The following is a 23,511-nucleotide window of genomic DNA, read 5'->3' on the forward strand; positions in this document are numbered from 1 at the left end:
AAAGTGCTATTCTTGCTAGCTTACAGCTTTCTCTGTTCCATGAACTTTAAAGTTGCTGCTGATTTTCTTCTCTGGTAATTTCTTTCTGCAGGATTCTCTTGCTGTCAATCCAAAAAGTAAGCAAATCTACATGGCATCTCTTCTGATTTCGCCCATTGATTCTTCACTAACTGTAGCAATTCCACTTCTCTTCCCTGCTGTGTTTTCAGACCTGGATGTTTGGCACTTCCCTTGTTTCGACACAATTATGCAGCCCCTGTCCTACCACCTTGGGTGCTCCCACCCAGGTGATTGTTTCATTACCTTCCGCACACTAACATCAACTTGATTTGGAAAAAATGAGTTCTGCCTTCCTAACTTTGTCTAAATTACTACAGCTGACACTTGCACTTACCTTAACTGCAACATTGAGTTTCTTCAGCTTCTCTCTTCCAGGGTTTCTTAAATCCACTCTCTCCTCTCCACCTTCACATATGACACTGCCACCTCCTATTCACGTCCTGCTTCTGCAAACACCTCCTGCCTCCAAGTGGCACTTGCCACTTTCCACTTCATTCTTCATCGCTCCATGTGAAACACTGTCACTTCTTCACATTTCTTACCTCTCACATTTCGTGTCTCCGTGTAATTTCTTCTTTTAGCTTTCATCCCCATAGTCATTCCTTCTAACCACCTTCACGCTCCTTAACTGTCTTTCCTACCTCTCTATTTTTAGCACCTTCAAAACCCATATTCTTTCAAAATGTCCTTAAAAATAATGTTTTTCATCAAACATGAAGCATAATGTAATGAAGATAACACAGACCAGATTGATATAAGAGGAAGAAGAGAAAATTGTTCATATTTATATCATTTTCTCACTTTGCTCAATCTCTGTAAGGAACCCAAAGTCCCATTCCCTTTAAGAATGGAAGAGAGGGTCAAGGACACTGATGACCAAAGTATTCGTACTTTTATCACAAATGATAGTGTTTATGTTCAGACTGTAACCAACCTGGGAAGTTACCACATTTCATTAACTGTCCCAACTGTAAATAAAATTCACAACCTTCAAAGGACAAGGTCACACAGGTCCCCAGTAAAGCACGTGGCAAAACCCACAACAAATCCACAGATGGACAAACTGAGGTATGGAGAGTTTAAAAATCTTGTTTTAAGACAATGACAGTAGCAGAGACAAGTGCAGAAGCCAGCTATGCTGAATGTCATAGTCTGATAATTAGCCAAACTCTATACAGACAAGGGATGTCAGACATCAACAAACAGATCCTTTACTTCTAAATATCTATGGGTATGATACAACCCATACATACTGACACTCTACTGATTGTTCAGGTCACACAGAAAAATACAATTTCTAGGAGAAAATTATTTTTGGAAAATGTGGAGCTCTTAGACTCCTTGATAAAATGACAAATTGTTTAATTTTAAGCTACAGAAAATTATTTGACTCACTTGGCTTTTATTTGATCTATATTTGTAGAAGAATATTAGAGAGAATACCACTAGAAACATAATTGCATGTAGCATAGAGGCATCTACCTTGGCTTACTCATGCTTTTCAAAAGGTAAATTCTGGCTAATGCCAGTTACTAAACCTTAGAGGATTTTGAAACAAGCGAGTTCTTGCCCACTGTTTTATGCTGGTGCCATTTGTGATTGTGGCCTGTGTGATAGCGTGGGATCCATAAGATCCCAGCACTGGTACTTTTTGATACCTGAAATGCATTATATTGATTTTTCTGGGTTCCAAAGCCCCTAATTTTTCAGCCAAAATTTTTAATTTTATACTCTAGTGGCTTTAGACAGCAGACCTTGACTCAAAAATAGATTTATCACTAATTAGAAAAAATTCTGGCAAACAATAAGCAGGAGCCACAGAAGTCATATTATTCACAGTGAGCATTAAAATACTTCAGGATATGACCAGCTGGGGCACCTATGGCAGAAGAAGTTACAGAAGTTAAAAATCCCTTAATTTAAGTTGTCAGTTGGTCCAAATTACCTCTCACACTTCTCAGTTGATCTCCTCATACCTATTTATACTACATGGAAACAATAAAACAGTGGCTTTATCATACATGTTTAGTGCTTAGTAGCTAAATTCTAGTTAATGTGTTATCACCTTGCTCAGGCATTTCCTTCAGCACTCCCCTTCTTATCAGCTCCTCTCTGCTTTGTCTTGTCGAAATCTTCCTTTCCAACACTAAAGAAAAAGCAAAGTTAAGAATAGATTTATTCTCATACTGCTGATGATTGTGAAAAAAACGTAGAGAACTATTTTTATTTTATAGAAAGAGAATTCTTGTTTCCTCCGGTTCTGCAGAAGAAGTGGTCTGGGTTTTCTTGGACAGTCTCTGAAAATATTGCCCTGTAATTGCAGGTGCAGAAAGTGGGGACTCATATGATACAATATCTTCAGCTCAGCAAGTCTCCTTGAGGCTTCCTTTATGGTCACTGGGAAAAGGTACTTTCAGGGAGAAATTGAACTCATCCGACATAGGCATTTAACACGTAAAAGTACCTTTTTCCCACTGACTAGGTTGAGTGGCTCAGCTGGAGATACCTCCATCTGCTTTGTACAGGCTTTGAGTAGTGAGACACAAATTGTGCTCGGAGAGAGCAACTCACAGAGTAGCCCTTGTGACATGCAAGCTGTTTAAAGGAAAAAAAAAAAAAAACAACAAAAACAAACTTTATCAGAAGCCAGAAAGTTGTGTTCTAAAAGGAAATAACATCCTCATCGATTGATGCTGGTTGACTTTGACTTTCATGGAAAAAAAATACAGTATCCTGGTTTTAGGTCAAAAAACCCAAACTTCATACACAAAACCCCCAAGACTGTAGCATGAAGCATTCTAATTATTATGTTTATTTCCCATGGGAAAAATGCTGAATAGTTTTATAGAGAAAAGCATTTACAGATGTTAGAATAGAATGGCTCCACATTGCATCCCACCCCCAAACCGATGCAGTGATCTGCCAAGATTTTTGTAATGATCCATGGGACCATGGTGCATATTGTTCACAAAATGTGAGCATCACTTGTAAAGTCCTGTCTTCCCTGTCAGGAAAAGGTAGTCTCACAGTCTCCCATCCTGATTCTGTTTGCATACATACATCAAAATCCATGTGACACTTGGACCTCAAGCTGAGGGCATGTGGTGGAGCTTCAGCTGTGCTGGACTTCATCCTATTAATGCTGTGGGATAGGGCTATTTGTCTTATCAGCCAATTTCAACACTCTCTAGGGTCAGTCTAATTGCTGTATGCAGAGTGATAATACCTCGTGCAGTGTTTAATCTCACTCGTGCCAGCCCAGCTGGAGTGACTCAGCCATACAGTGAAGTGACAGGCTCCTGTGAAGGCATGGAGAAAGGCAGTTTGACTCTTTGGAGAAAGCTTCCCTTCATGCCTAGCAAAACACCTTTCCCAGCAGCAGGACTCAGCTGCTGATACAACCAGACTGGCTGACCTCAGGTACCTGAAGACATCACTGCTTACAGCTTCCCACTCTCCTTCTCCATCAGGGAAGGGGATGGTTCAACAGAATGACAGAATTTGGGTTTCAGCAGGAAGGGAATTTAAACCATCTCATTCCAACCCCTCTGCCATGGGCAGGAACACCAACCACAAACCCAGGTTGCTTAAAGACCCATCCAATCTGGTCTTGAATGCCTACAGCAATGGGGCATCCACAACAACTCTGCATCACTTGTTCAGTGCCTTACCTCCCTCAAAGTAAAGAATTTCTTCTTAACATCTAATCTAAATGCACCCTCTTCCAGTTTAAAGCCATTTCCCCTTGTTTTATCATTACACTCTCTTCTAAAAAGTCCCTCAGATTCCGTGCTTCCCGAAGTTACAGTACCCGGTTTATTTCTCACACTGCAAAGTGCAGCGATTCAGCAACTCCTCAACACAGGATGCATTTGCCTATCAAAAGAGCACCAACTCCTGGCAGAAGAGCTGGAGGAAGTAAACATTTTAACCAGTCCAGCTCCAGCTACTCATGCCTGTGAGATCAAGAATTCACAAATGCAAGCATTACTGGCTCAAGAACACATAAGCTGGCTTTAAGTCTGTGTCTATATAGTCAGGTACTTCGAGAGATCTGTCCATTAAAGGTCAGACCTCTGCAGCATTCAAGTCACATATGACAGCATAAAGAAGCCCATGAGTGTGGCTGCAGACTCTCAATACCAGCCAGCCTCCTCGGGGAGAGTGTGGTAGCCTGAACTCTAATCAAGTTCTACTGCCTTGGATCCCACAACTAAGTTACTCACAAGCTCTTCCAGTTTCTCCCCTGTATTTTTTAAAGCACGTGCCTTGTCACACACATGGGCACAGGAACATGTGTGCAAGCCTAACACCCTAGGCTTGCAAAGAGTTTTTCATGTAGGGGAGCAGTCCCACAAAGACTGTTTTTAAAGAGATGGGGGGTCATGAAGACAGAGGACTACGTGGGCAGGCATGGATGGAGCGTCTTGGTTTTTCTATAGAGCAGGTGCATTCACAAGCAGGGTGAAATCTCCTTTCACACAGCCCTGAAGGATGAACACCTTACACATCCACTTTATACTTGTTTTGTTGCTGGCACTCTAAATGTTATTTTATTATTATTTCAGCATTACAAATATTATTTAATTTCCACTATTTTTTCCTCTCTGCTTCCTTTTTACATCTCTTTTCTTGGGGACAGTGAAATGAGATGATCTCTTACATATCTGTGGGACAATTCAATGCCACCTGAAAACAATAATGCTTTTTCCATCAAGTTAAGAACATTGGATCAGACCTTCCCCCATCAATGTCTCTCTCTAGTTTTCAGGATGATTTTTTTTTCAGTTCTACAACATTGAATTAACTGTATTGAATTAATTATCATGGGAAATGCCAATTGTCATTAAAAGGCATGAACCCCTTACACTCCAACTAAAAAAACCTCAAAGCATTTCATAAATTACACAGGTTTCATAACAACCCTGAGACATAACTATCTCCATTTCACATATTAGAAAATTTGTGAACAGATAAGAAGCTTAAGTCCCAGTCGTCCATCTTCTAAAATGCTAGCCATGATTGGTGGTTTTATTTAAACTGATTAAGCTCAATTAATTAATCTTGGAAAGCTAATTTATTTTAAACATTATTTGCCCCACGGAAAGAACATAAAAATCAAGCTAGTGTTCACTACTAGTTCCATAATTTTAATTCCTACAAAGAAAAAGGCAGAATCTTAATTTGAATCAAAGTGGCAAAAATATGTCCCTTTCTATAAGAGGAATGAGTAGCCTGTCAACATAGGAACTTATACTGGGTGTTATTTAGTCAGTATGGACTCATCATAATAATTTATTGTTTACTGCCCATTATGCAATATATTTGGCTTATTTTAGATTATGCACTCTATTTCACATTTACACAGTCAAGCATTTTGTACCATCCTGTCACCCAGCACCATCGTTCAAACATTTCCTGACTTCTGAAAGCTTGACCTTGTAACTCTATCATTTTTTGAGAGCTTACTGAAACATAACAGTAGTCAGAAGTAATTAGCGCAGCAGACTGGTTTGAAACTCTTAAAACTCTGTGCAATTAGGCTGAGTGAGCAGTGGATGCTATCAGCACAAAACTTTTCTGCAATATGTGTATATAAGAATGTATATATCTAGCTACATACATGAATATATATATACATATATATCTACATACATGAATATATATATTTCAACATGTCTGTCATATATATGATATATAGATATGTATATGTATATATATAAAGTTGTCAAAAAATATAAAATTTCAACATGAACACCAACATACTGTTTCTAATTTTAAGCAGTAATAAAATGTAAAGAACAATTTCTCCATCTGTGTACAAGTATGTATTGAGATTTTTTGCAAAGAGATCAGTCCTGACTGTGAAGGTAACTGGTTACGAGCCCTTGCCTACTGAAGGAAGGCTGAGGTGAGGCAGGCAGGCAGGCAGTCTCCAGTCTCATGATCCAGAAGAACCAGAAATCCCAGGAAAAAATCCTTCCCCTGCTGCAGTCAGCAGCAGAACTTACCCTGACTTCAGGTGTAACCATCAGAAAGGATGTAAATTTATTGTACTCTATGAGGCTCTCATTTACTCCAGTAAATCTTACTCCTCTTCACAAATATTTGATGTTTTGTCCAATACAAATAATAGTAACACTAATAATGGGAACAGTTTACCTCAAAAAGCAGCTTTTCTCTCTCTCTCTCTCCCCTTCTTCATCGCCACAAAAAAGACTGCTTAGTGGTGGTCAGCAGCTGCAAACCTCAGGCACTCATAAAACCTATTCTTTGACTTGAAGAATGCTGTGAGATTCTGTATAGTCTCCAGTACTTAGTTTTATTCTTCTAAGAGAAGCTTGAGAGAATTCCAATTATTAATTTTTTTCTGACCTAGTAAGAACTAAAATTGCCTTTTGATCTCCCTCTGTATATACTTTTGCAGTGAAGCTTTGAAGTGGCATCTACTTTGTGGCAAGACACGAAGTGCTGTCTTTTCCTTCGCAGCAAAACATTGCAGAGGAGAGAAACCTTTGAGATGATGGCATTTTATGTTTGTTTTTCCTTTATTTTGAAAGCCCTCTAGGCAAAAAGCATACAGCCAGTGCCCAAAGAACAGACTTTCTGAGACAGAGCATGGAAAACACGTTGCTAAAGTGAAAAATTTCAACCATCTATTCCCACAATGGCAGAGATATTAACATTGAACATCTAAACATCACTCCTTTTTTGATGCTTGTGGTATTTGCTTTTTACGAACATCTTCCAGTTGCTCTTAAGACAAAAAGTGCTCCACGGTATACGTCCTGGCAAGACTATAGCAAGAACCTATTTCAAAAAGCCTATTGAAAACCCACAGAAAGTAGTGAGAGTTCCTTCCAATAGCCCACATTCTGTCTTAGAAGAAACCCTTTCTCCAGCTGCATGTGGATTTACCATGCTGAAGCCCTGTTAAGAGAACTGGCAATAAATGAGGATCATCGTGCTCTCTCCCATGATCCCAGGCCAGGAAATGTGCTTCCTGCATATAAGAGGCAGGCACAAACACAGCCCCCACTTGGTAATGAAAATACACCTCTGATTGAGAAGTGTGAGGAAGAGGATATCCTGTAAGATTTTAATTTTGAATGGACGTCTTCCCATTTCCTTCTCAAGTTAGATAAGCAAGTTTCTTCTGCCGTGTCACTAAGCAAGCAACAAGGGGCAGCTTGCCACGTCAATGTGTCTTCTCAGTCTTCATTGGTCCTGGGTCTATTTCCTCAAGAAATACGGGGAATACTATTTTTATTCATCTCTGAAATTTCCATCTAAGGCAGGATGAATGCAATTCAAACTACGTCTCAATTCAAGTTCCAGCCTCACATGAAGCACATACACAAACACAAGTGATCCCATGCACAGTTCAAAAGCAAATCAGTGTCTTGAGGGACCACAACATCATGAACAAGACAAGTAAATTAAGTAGAATGAGTATCTAAGGAGGCACTTTTGAAAATGTTGACCTTAATTTCTTTGTGCTTCATTTCTTGCTTTTGTAAAAGAAATACAAACACACGCTTTGCTGTGGTATTATAAGAACTGACGCACCATGCTTGCAAGACTGGATTCAGGCCCTCGGAAGAAAGACAGTACAACATAAGAAACGCTATCTTTACCATGAACTTACCAGATATTTGTTTTTTTTAAAAATGATACATGCATTACTGTTTAATGGTATAACAGTTTAACACATGCTAATAGGTTGTGAAAGTTTAGGGAATCTCTTCGTACACAGCTTATGAATGATCATTACTCTACAGAACTCGTTGCATATAAAATCACATACCTGTCCAGGAGAATTCTGCTGCAGAACATTCAGAAGCCATTAACCAGAAATAACTTTGCTTTAGCAATACAATAAAAGTACTGGGAAAGCTGAAGGAAACAGGAAGCAATGAAGGAGATATCAGACTGAAGGGATTTTTTATTTTTATTGCAGTAGCACAAGAAATTGTGGGGGGTTTGTTGCAGGGTATGTGGAAAAATTAAAAAAAAAAAAAAAGGAAAAAGGAGAAAAAGAAGGATTTGAAGATGTCAGAAATATGTTCAAAACTTCAGCTGGCATCTGGAGTGATGAAGACACCAGAGAAAATGGCTTTTTTTTTCCTTTTTGTGTAAAAAAGTTTGTTTTAGAAGTTTCACTGTCAAACCATAGAGCTCCTTACTGTAACTGTCAGGGGATGCTATGTAAGGGTTGGGTTTAAAATGTCAAGCAGTGTACTTCCAAGAGTTCAGGGGTGCCTCCTGAAAACATTTTAGGAGCCTAGTGTTGGTTTTATTGCCTACAGCTCTGGAAGACAGTAGACAGAGGGCTTGCACTGTGGCAATTAATCTAAAGAGCTCACAGAAGCTCACGGGACTCTAATTAAACTCAAGTTTAGGAAACCACAACATCAAATGTTTGAATCCCAAACCAGAAGTTTGGGATTTTTGTAGAGAAAGTTTGGCTACAGCAGTGACGCAAAGACACACACACACACACACATATATGCAGGGTGGTATTCAGTTTTCTAAACATGGATGTCTATAGCCACCTCAGATACCCAGGGTTTTGGAGCTGTCTGAACAGGGATGACAAATATGATATTGATATCAAACCTTCTGGGAGAGCAGTCAGAACACCCCAGAGCATCTCAGGTGGCTCCAAACAACTATGTTTGGCTAACTAAATCCCAGCCTTTAATATCCCACTTTTTCAGACAGAATATAATTCAGTCACAGCATTTGATTTCAGACCATCCTCCAGCCTTGGCCAGTGGGGAGGTGAAGGGGCAGAGCAGCCTCTATGAAGGCAGGGGCTGCAGAGCTGATCCTCGTTCTTCTGCTGGACATGGCGACATCTGTTTCTCCCCCAAACTTCTGTCCCCATGAAGGCAAGGTTTGTTTGATAATTCAAGTCATTGACTACCAGGAGGACAGAGAGATTTTCCAATATATTTGAGGATATGTATAGTAAACAAATCAGCTGTGTATTTTAGGGGATAGGTTCAAGACAGAAGCTAAACAAGGTTCAGTTTTGCCTTGCCAAGGATCAAACTGTTTTTCTGTATGTCAAATACCATGCCTAAATAATCCTTCCCATCTAACAAGTTCAAAGAGCTTTTCAAATATTACCCTGCAAAACCATCACAGTTTTCTACTATTTGCCACCAAAGGACCACAGACATACCTGCTGATGTTTCTCTGAATTTGTCACTGGTCTTCTTCTTCCGCCATTTCCAAGGTTTAAAGATTTTGCCAATGTTGGAGAGTTTGCCCTTCCTCTTGAAGGGGGGAGTTTGGGATCCTGGGGCTGGTCCATCTGAGTTAGCAATTGAGGCCTTGTCCAAACCATCAACTGTATAAAGAAAAGAAATAAAAATAACTTAAGGATGGAAAACCAAATAGTACCCAACAGCTAAACTCCTCCACTACCAGATTGCAACAGGCTGTGTGTGCATCAATATGGATTTTTCCTGTTCCAGAAGGCAGCCCTGGGCTTCAGTGCTTCTCAGCACCGCAACTGCAGTGTCCAGAACTTGCATCTCGTGATGCTCATCTGGTGTATTTGCACAGTCCGGTGGTTTTCTATCACTACAGGAGAATTTCTTCCAACATAGCTTTGGGTGAGTTTTTCCCAAACCACGGTGAAGTTGAATAACTAGCTATCACCACATAGAAAACAAAACCCTTGCAATGTGAAAACATAAACTGTTTCTTTTGGGTAAAATTAATAATTTCTTAAACAAACTCTAAAGATAATTGTTCTGGCTGTGGAATGGGAACAGGTCTGTTTGATATCCCTGGTAATCAGTCCTTCCTAGCACAGCCTGCCATGAGTCAGGCTTCTTACTAACAAAGCATATTTAACAATAAGCTTTTGAACTGGAGCCAAAACTTAAAGAAGGATTTCTTTCTCCAAAAACATATTGAATTATATGAAAGCCAATATTTAGCAAACTTTGAGTTTCGTCAACCAATTAAGGCTCATCCCACAACATGCTGCAGCATACAGTTAAAATAAACTACTCTGAGAAATCTACAATTATTTCTTTCTATTTAAGAATAAAGGTTTCTTAAAGCTTTCCATTTGTAGTCCTGCAAATACTTCCAGTGTGCAGAATTTTACTCCTATGAGCAATGATGTAACTGCCATTACTTAGAGACACAAAATTAATCATGGGCTGTTTGTGGCCTATAGGCTCTGTAATTGCTTTCATTCATCTAAACATTCTAATTATGACCAGTTTTGAATAGAGTTGATGCCACTCTGAACAGTAGTAATGATAATCATAGATCATTAAATCAGAAATGCTACTCAAAGAAAGAAATATCAATGTCCCCATTTTACAAACGGAAAATATGAGGCACATAATTGTTAAGTGCTTAATTTTATGTTTGCCAAATAGCTTCCTGAATCCTGGTCCTGTGACCTAGCTGCTAAAAAGATAGATATTCAGCCACATAATATCATGGTGCAATCTTATTCTGTTTCTTAGACAAATGACATGTAATGAGTCCTATATTTGTCTTAGGCTTTAGATTGATCCAGGATGCTAAAAAAAAGTATTTTCTGTGAGAAAGCTGATGTAATGCAAGCAGAGTCCAAGAAACTTTATTTCCAAGGTTTTGAAATAAAGTACTCACAAGAAAGATTCATTTTATAACTTCATTGAAGTCTATGAAGTTAAAACTAGTGATAAACTTCCTCACCTGTGTGCCCTGGAGAACAAGGTGAACCTTAGAGAGATTTAAAATGAGACTGCCTTAAAATGAAACAGCTATCCCTGAGAAGCCAGGTAAGAGGTGAGGGATGAGAAGATCACCAAAGGCAGTGAGCAGCTCTGCAGAGAGGCACAGGGCAGCACAAGGAGCCCTGCAGGGGTGCCTTGCCTGAAATTAGGGACTGCACTTTTGTCCGGGCTTACAGGCATTGCCTATGGAGTACAGTCTCCCATGGAAGGCAGAAGCCTCTGCTGGAAACTGTGGATCTAAGGGAGAATTACAGTTATTTGGAGTGTATGTACAAAGACAAGATAGTAAAATTTATCTTTTCAATTCCAGCTGACCCAAGAAAGGATGAGGACCACAGTCTGCAGCCAGGAAAAGCCAGATTAGAGGTAAGGAAAACACCACCAGGAGTTGGGTAGTGCAGCACTGGAATAGGTCCTGGGAGGATTCAAAGGCTCAGCCAGGCAAACCTCCAAAGCTCCTTCTGGGCTGACCTCACCTACTGCCAGGAACAGTCCCGCTCCAAGTGACCTCCCGAGTCCCTCCCAGTCAAGATTCCCATGGTGCTACAGGATGCAGAAACACATGGTTTCTCTGTGAAATCAGCACTAGTAAATCCAAATACTCAGAAGTGAAGTCGTTAAGAAAGGAGACCAGGATCTGTTGGCTGTAGAGTTCTGTCCTGGGACAGGAGCCAGGCAATATCTCACTGGCAGAAGCATCGAGATACCAGCTCACTGGAGTGAGAGGCTACCCACCCTTGAGGCAGCAGGACAAAACCCTTCTCTTCTCTCCAGTGGCTCAGAAAGGCTGTGCTACTGGTGTGAAGAGCCTGCATCCTGCTGACAGACAGCACGGTCTTATAAGCACTAGAACGCTGATCTTTTCAAATGCTCCTGAGTCACGGAGTACAGCCTATTGCAGGCGACCACTTTCACAAATACCTCATCTAGATTTTTTTTTGCCCTGTGCCTAGCAGGAGAAATGGAGGAGAATTAGGGCTCCAATAGCTCCCCACAGAGAAATACAGATTTGCATTGGTCACTGTTCTGCCCTCTGCTGAAAACTGGTAACTCCAAAATAATCATATTCATCCTAGCTACAGAAATCTGTCGGCTTCAAACTGAGCAAATACATGAAATTCATGAAAAATAATTCTGTTCAGGAAGACTGAAACTTTTGAAAACAGATGTCAACATTAATTCCTTCTGACAATAAAAGGCAAGGAGTTAATTTATCTAGTGAGTTCAAAAAGTGTTCAAAATTGGGAATTTACTAATCCATGGACCTTGTACCAATTCCCTCATTTGAAATATGTATTTGAAAAGAAGGAATAAGCATAGCCAGATATCACAGACCAACTTCAGAAAGAATCTAAGATAAAGCAATATGTCTAGAAAAAGGAACTTATTTATATTCAAAAGCACATATATTATGTGTATACATATATATTCACAAGCTAGCACATTTTAGCAATTAATAAACTATTTAGAAGGAAACAATTTAGAAAAAATAATTTCAGCAATGACATTTCAGAGCATTTATGGAAAGATCTTTACAAAAGTTATTAGTCCTCTTGTTTGAAACACTCCACAGGAAACTGACGCTTCAGATGCACACTATTTGCTTTATAGGTCATGTACTACTTAAGAATAAAGCCGTGTGTTTTTCACCTCAGAGAACTTATCTACCTTCTATTAATCATTATAAACATTATATACATTCACTGAGGGGAAAAGAAACATCTTAGCTTTCTGAGGTTTAGAGGAGCTTGCTGACTTGTGTTACTCTTTTATTTGTATACACAGTGTCTTGAAGTCCTGACTTCTTCAAAAAGCCAGTGAGTCACTTCATTGCCTTCAATAAACATTAAGAAGTTTGACACTAGGACATCTGGCTATAGTACCTGCATAGTTTACATGACCATATTCCATCTTTTGGCCTAGGGGAAGATTTTCCAGCTGCAGGATCAGCTGGGTGCACAAGAAGGACAAGAAGTGAGGATATGAATCCTGCACATCGTTGTCACACGATGAGGAGATCTTGCTGCAAAAGGCCAACAACAAGGCTAGCAGAGACACCGCAAAGCCAAATCATGCCACATGGGCTGTCAACTGGATGACATGTACAAAAAGGACAGCCTCTCCTCAAGCTTGTGGGCAGCCAGAGAAAATTAGATCAGTCTGTGGATGACCCTGACTTTCCTACAAATGCTTAGAGATGACTGAACATGTCTTAGGCTACTTGAAGGCTCCTTGCAATAAGCAGTGCTGATCTCTGTAGCTGCTGAGGAACCATTTTACTGCTGTGAATGATCTCCAGAGATGCTGTGTGGCTCAGGCAGGTGTGTGAAATCATCACAGTTTTCCCAGAGCATGGTACACTTCAACACTAAGACGTCAGCACTGGTACATGCTAACGCTTTCTTCAGATAAGAACTTACAACTAACTTTATAAGAGCAAAATGCAACAGAAGAGCAACCCACCAGATAATTTCAAGCAAGTCTATTATCAATTATTGTGAACTGAACAGTGTGCTGCTGCTGGTTCCAGGCCTTGTGATTGGAATGCAGCAAGACCATTTTTTAAAATCTTTGACCTAAAGAAATTCATGATCAAAAGAAATTAGGACTATATTTATAGTATTAGATGGTCTGCATTTTTTACTTCTGTATATTTTTTCTCTTGGCAGTGAAAATGAAAAGCTAGCAGAAGAACCTAACCTGCGCTCCCCTCACCAGCACCTTTCTACACAACTGATCTAATCCAATCCTGCTGGAGTACTGGTAGATATTCAAGGGATTCTTTCTCACATCAGGGCTGTTAAGTACAAGACAGTGCCAGCAGAATGCAAGTTCTCTTCTTTCCCTACCATGCTGCACCTTTCATGTTGCAGTCCTTTCTCTCACCCACATCAACGAAGGCTTACCCACCTGTACTGCAACTCTGCAGCTCTGGATCCTTGTCATACAGCAAGGTTAACAGTGGCAAGATGAAGGAAAAGTCCTCCTCCTATAGCTGGACAACCTAATCAAGAGGGGAAAAGGCACAGAATCAAATGCCCCACTGATAGCAAGGCACTGAGGTAGCAATGGTGCCTAATACTTTCACTAGCAATAATTCTCTTGCAGTATTGCCGTGGTATCACCACATCACTCTTAAAGCATGTGAGGAAAGCCTTTTCGTCCTGTCAGAATACAGGTGACTCAGGGTATTGCCACATCTAACCATGAGTGCATTGAGAAATGCAGCAGAAGATGCCTTGGCCCCAATTCAGAGTTACCTTACATGTGGATTTGGATTCAACTTCTGTGCTTATTAACCACCAGTTAGCTAGTACAGTTATTTTTTTTTCTCTTCCTCCCACTGCAGCCTGCTGCCTTGCAGGGATGTGCTGCAAAAGTCATCTTGGTTTATTGAGACCTCAAAACCTCTTCTGACAACAATATGATTTTCTATACTGCCTTGCCAGAGGGCAGAGAGTTGGAAATCACGGTTTTTATGCCAGCAAAATGAACATGTTTTTGCAGCTGCCTATTATCCCCAATTAGCAGTAAGTCATCAACTTATATTATAAGAATATAAGCTGCTTATTCCTCAAGCTTACTGGCAATCTTCTAGACACTGCATGACAAAAGGTTTGACGTAGTCATTAAAAATCAGAAGTAATTTTGACACTATTAATGTCATTTTCAATAAGTATCTCAAATTACTATTTTTCCTGACCCGAACCAGATAGGATGTTTTTTTCATTCTCACATTTTTGTTTTGTGGGTGTTTTTGTTTTGTTTTGTTTTTTGTTGTTGTTGCTGTTTTTTAACCTACTTGGAAGGGAAAAAAATAAAGCTAATCCATGGTGGATAAACTGGTAAATGGGAGAGATATAATCTACCTCCAGGCAGCACAATGAATTGGCATCTGCATGCTTTTGCCTTGCCATACATCTGGAGTTTAACTTTAGAGAAACTCTGTAATGAGCTAATTGACTTGATTGTGTTTTAATTAAATGAAAGGAAAAAGCTGAAGTTCAAATGTGGGCGGCAGAGTGGTAGCTTCCATATGGAGCTGCCAATATTGCCAAATGTTAATTGGACCTCCTGCTGGCAATCAGCTACACAGGCTGGGTAGTGGCTACTTCATAGGGATGCTGGCTGCTGCCCTGGAACAGCCAGAGGGAATCCTCCCAGGATAACCACAGCAGGGATGGAGACAATGGCCTGAATACCTCCAGGTTTCTACATGGACACACACAAATGCCTCTGGGGCTGTTGGAATCACACTTGGATCAGCAGTGCCAAAGTCCAGAAAGGGCCTAAAGTCCAAACCTTGCCAATTCCCACTGCTTCCACAAGCAAAATGTTACCTTGCTGCAGAAAGTCAAACCCAGCAAGAGTGGAAAATTCAGCTCAAAAGACCACATTCTGGTCTGCCTGTGATGAGGCCCTCCCTAAGCTCTGCAAAAAGCACAGGTACTGCTAGACAGGTACTTCAAAGGAAAAGAGGGAAGCATGTGCTTCCCTGAAAGTCACAGCATGGATGCTCAGGGCTCCATGTTTCAAAGAGCCATGTGGCTTAGAGGGATGCTCAGCCACACTGTTCTCTTCTGCAATGTGCAGAGAAGAAATATGACCAGAATTACAAACAATGATGTATTTATTCTAGTTCTCACTTTCTTAGCTGTATACCTGGGATTAACTGGCTGAAAGCCTGGAAAAGCTTATTTAGCTATCTGTCTCTTAGGTAGAATGCCCTAGTCCTATAAGACAATGATCCCCAGCAAGCAAACAGGAGACCTGGCCTGGGCTTCCTACTAATTACACAAGAAACAGGACATAAAACAGGGTTAACTTTGGGGCCTGACATGTGCTTGCTGCATCACTGGGGCAAAGTGCAAAAAATGTTGCTTTTTCTTTTTCCTGGTCACAGTAACCACCTCAACTTAAGTGCTGTTGCACTGTTGGTTTGTCAGGTTACAGGCTATAATTACCCCAAATTGTCTCTTGCTAGTGCATCCCAAATGCAGATAACACACTTGTAACCTCCAGATTCAGCGTTACTTCACAATATAGTTTTCACTCCCACGGGGTTAATTCTACAGGGGAAAAAAGCAAAGTTATGATTGTAAGACACTCTGAAGAGACGCTAAAAATATCAAAGGCAGCACAGCCAGTCACAGCTACCCAGCCTCACTGAATTACACTTCCCATGCAGGAACTTCATGGTTCAGAGCTCGTCTGCTCTATCCACACTGGCATCTGAGCTGGGTGTGTTCTACAGTGCATTGAGCACTGCAGGCAGGCCTCTACAATCTCACCACCTCTCTTCTCAACTGTTTCTTATGTCAAAACACATCAGGGATTCTCTTAAGGTCTGAAAAAAAAAAAAAAAAAAAAGAACTGACCTATGCTTGCAATATGCCCACAAACATGTTTGTAAATTATTGACATTTTGGCAACATGCAGCCCTTATTGGAACAGCTACACAACTTCTTCCTCCTCTTCAATAAAATGCTTAACTTCCAAACTTCCAGTTTCCTGAAGAAGGAACAAGCAAATGCTCAGCCATCCTGTTATACAGGTTTGAAAGCAATCTGGCCAAAAATCTTCTTGTTACCTCCTCCCTCACCCTGGACACAGCTGGCTCCAACCAGAAGGAAAGGGATCATAGTTTTAATGCAGGTTGCTTATTCTTTTTTCTTCAACTCCAATACCTGAGAAAAAAAATCAGCAAATGGAAAGTTTCCAAACAGTTACATTTTCCAGATATAAAAAACATCATATCAAAGGTCAAAGCAACTCCTCCACAAAGACAGGAGAAAAAAAAATCCAGGCACAATAACAGAGATGTGGGGGCACAGAAAAAACAACTAAGAGCATTGTACATAAAAGAGCAACCTAGCTATTTTGAGCAACTGAGCTACTAATTGAAAATTAATGCTTCTTGTGTCTGAATATTAAGGAATAAATCTCCTTGAAGCATAATGGTATATATTTCTATTTGTAGTTTAATTTTTTTTTTGGATGATTTTCTAATTTCACCTAAGAGTAAGCTGCATGTACTCATCTTATTAAATTCAGTATATTATTTTAGAACATCATATCTGAAAACCAGAACTGCAAAACTGGAAATACTTCTTTACTGACTTTTCTTGGCATAGCCTTATTATGGGGAAGAAATATAACTGTAATAAATTTACAATTAATCTTTTTAGCTGCAGGCAAGTAGTAAATCTCCCCAGCAGATATTGGCTAGAAGTGTGAAAATAAACTGAAGCACCTGTGGCCCCTCTCCCGTGTGGTGACAAAGAGGAATTAAAAGCAACCACCTCTGCAGTAGTTAATAGGTGTGTTATACCAATAATGAGATAAAACTGGGTGAGAGTCACAGGGAAGCCTTTGGCCCTGGTTTCCACCACCCCAGTTAGCAGCAATTTACTCTCCATCTGCCCCAAACAGGCCAGGAGCCCCTGGATGGCTGGTTTTAGCAGCAGCACCTGCTGAGGCAAGGGAAGGTGGGGGAGGATCCCCAGTGCCAGCTGACTGACAGGAAAGATGGTGTGGCAGGTATGCCACACCCTCAGGTGGCCCTAGCTACTCACTGTCCACTCTGAGTCAAAAACCTAGCAAAAGAGTAAAAGCATGGCCAAAGTTCCTCTCCTCTCCTCTCCTCTCCCTCAGCAAGCCTGAGGCTGTCACAGGTCTCAGCTGGCTGGCTCCTCTGGAGGTGTCCATCATTCCAAAGGAGTTGCTGTAGGATGTTAGGAGATTATTCTGCTAACTCCCCTACACTGCATCACTGGCTAAAGAACTCACTGCTGATCCCTCTCCGATGCCTTTCAGCCATGCCTGCGATACACCTGGAAAGACAGAGGCATTTCCCTGCAGATCTCTGGCTGTGTCCCCAGAAGGCATCACCACTGCAGGCAGAGGCAGCATGCAGGTACAGCTTTACAGAGATGCTGCCCACACAAATGGGCTTCCAGTGATCTCAGCCTGTGTTTTTGCACCACCACAACAGAAACCTTAGATGAACCACCAGCCATGATGGTGACCATTTGTAAGGCTGCACGTTATCACTACTCTGAGACAAAACAGCCTTTTGTCTGGGCTTCTAAATCTGAGTCAGCTCCTACTTCTGAGCTGGAGAATGTACCATTGAGCTGGGGCAAGAACAGAACAGGAGTGAAGGGGAGAGAAGTCTGTGAAGAAAGGGAAGAGTTCTGCCAGGAAGCGATCACCTGAGCTCACTGCCAATATGTGCGAGAGATGCTCTGATGCCTTCAACACATCCAGTGCTGAAGCAGTGACCACCTGAAGTGCTAACATCATCAGCTGTTTTCCTCTCCAGTACAAAAAAGGTGGGGAACCCACCCCAACTCATTCCAGACCCTCCAGTGCCCTTGCGAAACACAATTACATGTGAATATTACATGTGTTTTTCCCTTTAATATTACTCCCTTTAATCAAATCTTTCAAAATTAACATGTTTTTATATCTGAAAGCAGGTTTGGTTTTGTGGGCTCCCATCCCAATGCTTCCTCACTCCTAAGTACTATGACAAAGAGTTCCTGATCTACAAATAACAGAACATTTATATACCCAAAACCTTAGGAGCAATTTGATCAGTCATGTAATTAAATGCCTGGGACAGGACAGCCCAGAGCTCATTGTGCTGCCTTTCAAGAGCACCATTTTCTTCTATACTGGCAACACTTCAACACCTTTTTTTTCTAGTACAGGAAACAGCATACTGCACTTGTCCAAATGTGTGCAAGTCAACTTCAAAGCAAATAGTCTCTTTATGTGACCTTGCTGGCCTCAGAACCCTGCCAGGGAGGTCAAGAACACTTTTAAACCCAACCAACAAATTTCTGATTGTTGCTGTCATTGCAAATATTTGTACAGGCTTTTAGCTCTGCTGTCTTTGTAGAAAGAACTGTGTTTATTTTTAAGTTCAGTTTTTAGCTGCCTTTAAAATGCTCGACTTTGTTGCTAGATACCAGTTTGAATAAACAATAATAGTGAAACTCCAAAATACTCAAAACAACCTATTAATGATTAAACATAGTCTTTTTAGTCAAAATACTAATTTTCCAACTCTAAAAGCACAGCCTTTAAAAATAATTCATATCATTCTGTATGTATAATATCATAATTCATAATACAGTCTAAGTCATCTTCTTTGCTATGAGGAAAAGGGAGTTGCCAAGCTACAGCTGACTTTTACTCTGCATCATGTTTCATTACCCTCTTCATCCCCAGCCACACAGCAAACAGCTGTTTTATTCCCTGTAACTTGTTCTTTACTAGGGCCAAGGTGGGGAAAATCAGGCACAAGCTGATATATATTTGTCAGCTCAGCTGCCCTTCTCAGCAGGGCATGTTCATGTCACAGGACAAATCCGTGCAACTGTGATGGGATTCAGTTTTACTTTAAAAACAATTATGGTCCCTTTCCTACATAATCAAGAAACAGTAATTCCATCAAGAAAGGTGATGGCATTGTAAATCACTATAGTAAAACCCAGTGGAATTGTAGTACCATGTTCATGAAGGTTTGAGGCTGTATTCATACATTTTTTTTAATCTAAGTCTTTCTATGGAATCAGTGTTTATGGAACTGAGGCGCTGGCAATAAAAAAAAAACAACTTTAGTTGGAAGAAATTACAAATGAGAAAGCTGCTGCCCTCCAGCTCCTTGCACTGGATGCTGGGCTGGAGCCTGCCCTGCTCACAGCTCACCCTGGGGGCACAGGTGCCTGCCCCTTGTGGAGGTAGGGCTGGAAACCAGGATCCCTCTTCCCTGCGGGAGAGCCAGCAGCACTCTCCTTTTAGATCCAGGCACCAGTCCAGGACTAAGCAGAGTATCAAGTACTCCTGGGAGGGAAAGGGGCTAAAGAAAAGGGCTTGTTGAAGCTTCAGATGGGGAGATGTCATCTTGTTGTCAGAGAAGGCACTGAGAATATGCTTTGCTCTCCCAGCTAATTCTTCCCTTAGGGGAAAACAACTTTGTAAGAGCATCATCAACATGGCAGATACATAATTGATACCTTCATTTCCCCACTTGCTTGTTCCTGATGTGTTTGAGGCCTCCACTTCTCCTCTGCTCTCTGTTAATAATGAATGACTGCATTATCACAGTGCTTAAAGAGGGCTAGCCATAGATCAGAACATCTTTGTTTAAAAAGTGGTAGGGACAAACACCAGAAAGACCATTCTTGTTTCAGCTCCAAGTATGAAATGAAAGACAATACCTTGAACAACAGATTTCTGATTTTCATTGACATCTGCTCAGCTGTTGCATTAAAAAAAAATTAGCTATCCACAAGCCCCTATGAGTTTGTTTGCCACCATGTCCCTCTCTAACTTTCTTATTCAGACATTGGCATTTTAAGCAATCATAAAATAAATCTTTGCTGTCTGTAGGCTAAAATAAAATGCCAACTTCAACTTTTATGTGCCAGCTTAAACGGAACTGCTTTAGGTGGATTTGGATGAGCATCTCTTGAGCTGGAAAGCAAGGACCAACAGAAAAAATACCAGATCCCATCTCTTCCCCACCACTGCCTTCCAGCACTACACTACCATATGGCCTAATATATTCATTCAGTACTTAGCTTCAGCACGCAGAGTTTCAAAGGGCACCAGAGGAAATGCCTATTTGCCTGTCAGGGGCACCTGAGCTCACCCAATTACTCCACCATGCATAAATACATTGTTGTGCAGGAAAACCATTCTTTTTTCTAAGTAGAATTAGCAGTCATCATAGCCCAATGAAACATTTTAAGTCTTCCAATTACCATTAAGATGCATTCAGGCTGATTGTGAATCAGATAATATATTGATTTTTTACTTTGTACAAAACCCAATACAGACAACAAGAAAAATTTAGCCTATTTTAGCCAGATTAATGTGTACAGGGGGTCACTCCAATGTATGGAATGACACGCTTCACTGTATTCTGTATTTTCTTTAAGACTGTCTTTAAACCTTTAAAAATGTAGCTTTCATTTAAAAAATATTTTTATTATTCCTTATTTATTTAGAGGTAAACCAGGCTACATGATCCTTGAGTAATTACAAGCCAGAATACAAAACACTGACATGGATTACTTTAAAAAATGAATTAAACAGAAGCTGTTCTTGCAATTATCAAGTTTCTTTAATTTTATGATTATGAGTGCCAGGACCTTGTTGATACAGATGAATTGAGCATGAAAGCTTTACTATTTAGCCATGTGCTTAGTAGTGCCATAATAAGAACATGATTAAAATAAAAGAGGTAGTGCAAAAAAAACCCAAATATGACTGGCAAGCCCTGGACCTATTGCTAGCAACTCCAAGCAGCACTGGAAATTCCAAATCCTTGCAAATAGAGTATGTACAGCATCAGTCTTCACCAAATTCATCTTTGGCATTATTTAAGCTCTATAAAGCTTTCTTTTTTAAACCACTACCAAATGTTTTCCTAGAGAGGGAACACTGTGAGACAGAGTGCTCTCCTGTTTCCATCGGTCCCTGGGAAAGCGAGCCGTTTCTTAGGAAAGCCCACAGGAATACTTCAGAAATTCCTGCTTGCAATTTCTGCCTGACCCAACTGTTTCTCATTCTGAGCTTTCTGCAGCTCACCCAACAGCTGATGCACCCAACAGGGGAGAGAAAGGGCTAATTATCTGCTTAGTTAACAGTGAATCAACACACGGACCAAGTGTCCCACAAAGGAAGGAGCAATCACTGTTTCCACTGGTGGTACTTCCACAGGGTCTCTCTCTGGGGGTTTGCCCAGAGGTGAGCAGTCCATCCTGGCAGGCAGTGCTTGCTTTCCCTTGCTTTCCAGGGTCTCTGCTCTTCCCAGCAGACCCCAAAATAACATTGCTGCAGGGATCCAAGAAGGGAAGGGAAAGCAGAGATCCCACAGGTCATAGATTATTTTTCCCCATGCCCAGTGGGCACAGAGGGAACACTGGAGAGCCCTGGAATGGCAAGCAGGAGTCAAACCCAGACCCTGAGCCCCTCTGCAAGGCACAATGTCTTCACAGCCACTCCCTAGCATTGATTGCACTGTGTGGTTTGAAACCTGTTGAGCTCCAACCTCAACGGAAGGAGCAAAGGGCCTTCCTGAAATCCCTGGCAATTTACCTCCCTCAGGAAATAAACTCCTGAAAAATTCAATGCTGTACTGAAAAAAAACTGCCTTGCAACTCCATCTCCAGTGAAAAATGCTTTGTATGAGAACAGGTTTTGAAATAGAAAGGTTAATAATTATTCTTTAAAAGAACACCTTCAAGCAGCTTACAAATAAATGATGGCAACTTCATTGAGCTTAGCAAGAAGCTGTGACATTTTGGAAATGAAAAGAAGTGATAAAGAGTTCAGTCATTTTGCTTGCCTTGAAAAAGGTTTACAATTTCCCCTGAACCTCCCTCCCACTCTTGCTAACATTCAAGTACTTGGCACACATATTCAACATTTTTAGAACCTGTACTCACTTTTCACCCTAGCTGGATGCTGAACTTTGGGAGAGAGTGGTAATTTTAACACCAGGAGAGACCCAAAAAGGGACTGGTACATTGCATTACACCATGCAACTCCTTGCTGTGGGCAAGCATTTCTTTCACATGCTGTGCTCACAAGAGCTACGGTAGATCAGGGAAAAACCTGTGATGAAATATATATAAGCCATGATAAGCAAACCACAAGATTTCTGTATCTAGTAGGAAATTTTCTGTATATCAATACAAATGAAAAACACAAGGAATATAGGTAAGCACAGCAGCACAGTCAGGTTTAAAAAAAGTGCTAGAAAAGCACCACTAACCTTCACTGAATATTTTCTTGTTGTAGAAGGAATGAAATTAAACTAAATCAAGTGTTAACTGGCTCTCTATTTTTTTTTTAATTCCTAGGATCATAAATAACATACTAAACTGGAAAGTACAGAAATGCAAGATGTATCCCACTCAGAAGCTTTTTGACAAACATTATGACATTTCATGCATTTATGAATAGTGGTCACTGAGAACCAATTCCCTAAGTATTTTCACTTAAACCAGAACACTTCAGTTTCACGTTTGTGAACATGTACATGGCCCATACAACATGGCTGTACACAGCCTTGCATTTGAAAGGCTGCCTTTAGTTTTTGGACAGATGTCAGCACAGGAGGCGCAGCCTGGCCAAGCATCCAGCTGGTGACCCGCTGTAAATCAGCCCTCGCCAAATCAGCTCAGCAATGCTGGAACAGCAAACTAAAGGCAAGGGTCCATGGATTGTGTCAAGATACCAGGGAAAACATGATCCAATTTCAGGTAACACCTGCTCTGAGGAGGATGAAAAACCTTCAGATGTGTCCTCAAAGCTTCCAATCCAAACAGCTCCATCACCAACACTGTCTCCCCACTTCAGTCAGCCTCTCTGCGAACTTTAAACTTCTGTTTTCTAGACCACGTGGGAATCAAAGGTTTGAGTAGACTTTTAATTATCTTTCATGACAACATAGACTTTTAGAGTATAATTGAATTTCGTGGGAAGTTTAGCTTTGAGAAAAGTTAAGGAGAAAAAATAAATTAATAACAAGGAAAAAAATGGAAGGATTACTATGGCACACACACATTTTCTTCACGCTCAGAGCAAGACAAAACACTGTATCTGCCCAATTTCCTTATGTGCTAGGAATACCATGGTTTATCTGCTACTAATACTGCACACTTTTATGCAGTAA

The 23,511-nt window shown here is 40.6% G+C and overlaps 1 protein-coding gene across 8 annotated transcripts in view; it reads right to left on the reverse strand.

Annotated features, from left to right (window-relative positions):
* The window catches only part of PHACTR2 (phosphatase and actin regulator 2), a 131,775-nt gene that overhangs the window by 35,997 nt on the left and 72,267 nt on the right, over positions 1-23,511 (reverse strand). For 7 of the 8 annotated variants that reach the window (XR_010997308.1, XM_068184733.1, XM_068184737.1 and 4 more), the window contains exons 2-3: positions 9,251-9,418; positions 2,126-2,206 (exon numbers count right to left, since the gene is read on the reverse strand). Coding sequence is in view for 7 of the 8 variants with exons in the window: in XM_068184733.1 (XP_068040834.1) it covers positions 2,126-2,206; positions 9,251-9,418 (249 nt within the window). In the remaining variant the exon portion in view is untranslated. Of the gene's footprint in view, positions 1-2,125; positions 2,207-9,250; positions 9,419-22,279; positions 22,396-23,511 lie in introns of those variants that run through there. The other variant, XM_068184734.1, reaches the window with a different exon arrangement.

The sequence above is a fragment of the Anomalospiza imberbis genome, chromosome 3 (assembly GCF_031753505.1).
Source record: "Anomalospiza imberbis isolate Cuckoo-Finch-1a 21T00152 chromosome 3, ASM3175350v1, whole genome shotgun sequence".
In the NCBI taxonomy this organism is placed as follows: Eukaryota; Metazoa; Chordata; class Aves; order Passeriformes; family Viduidae; genus Anomalospiza; species Anomalospiza imberbis.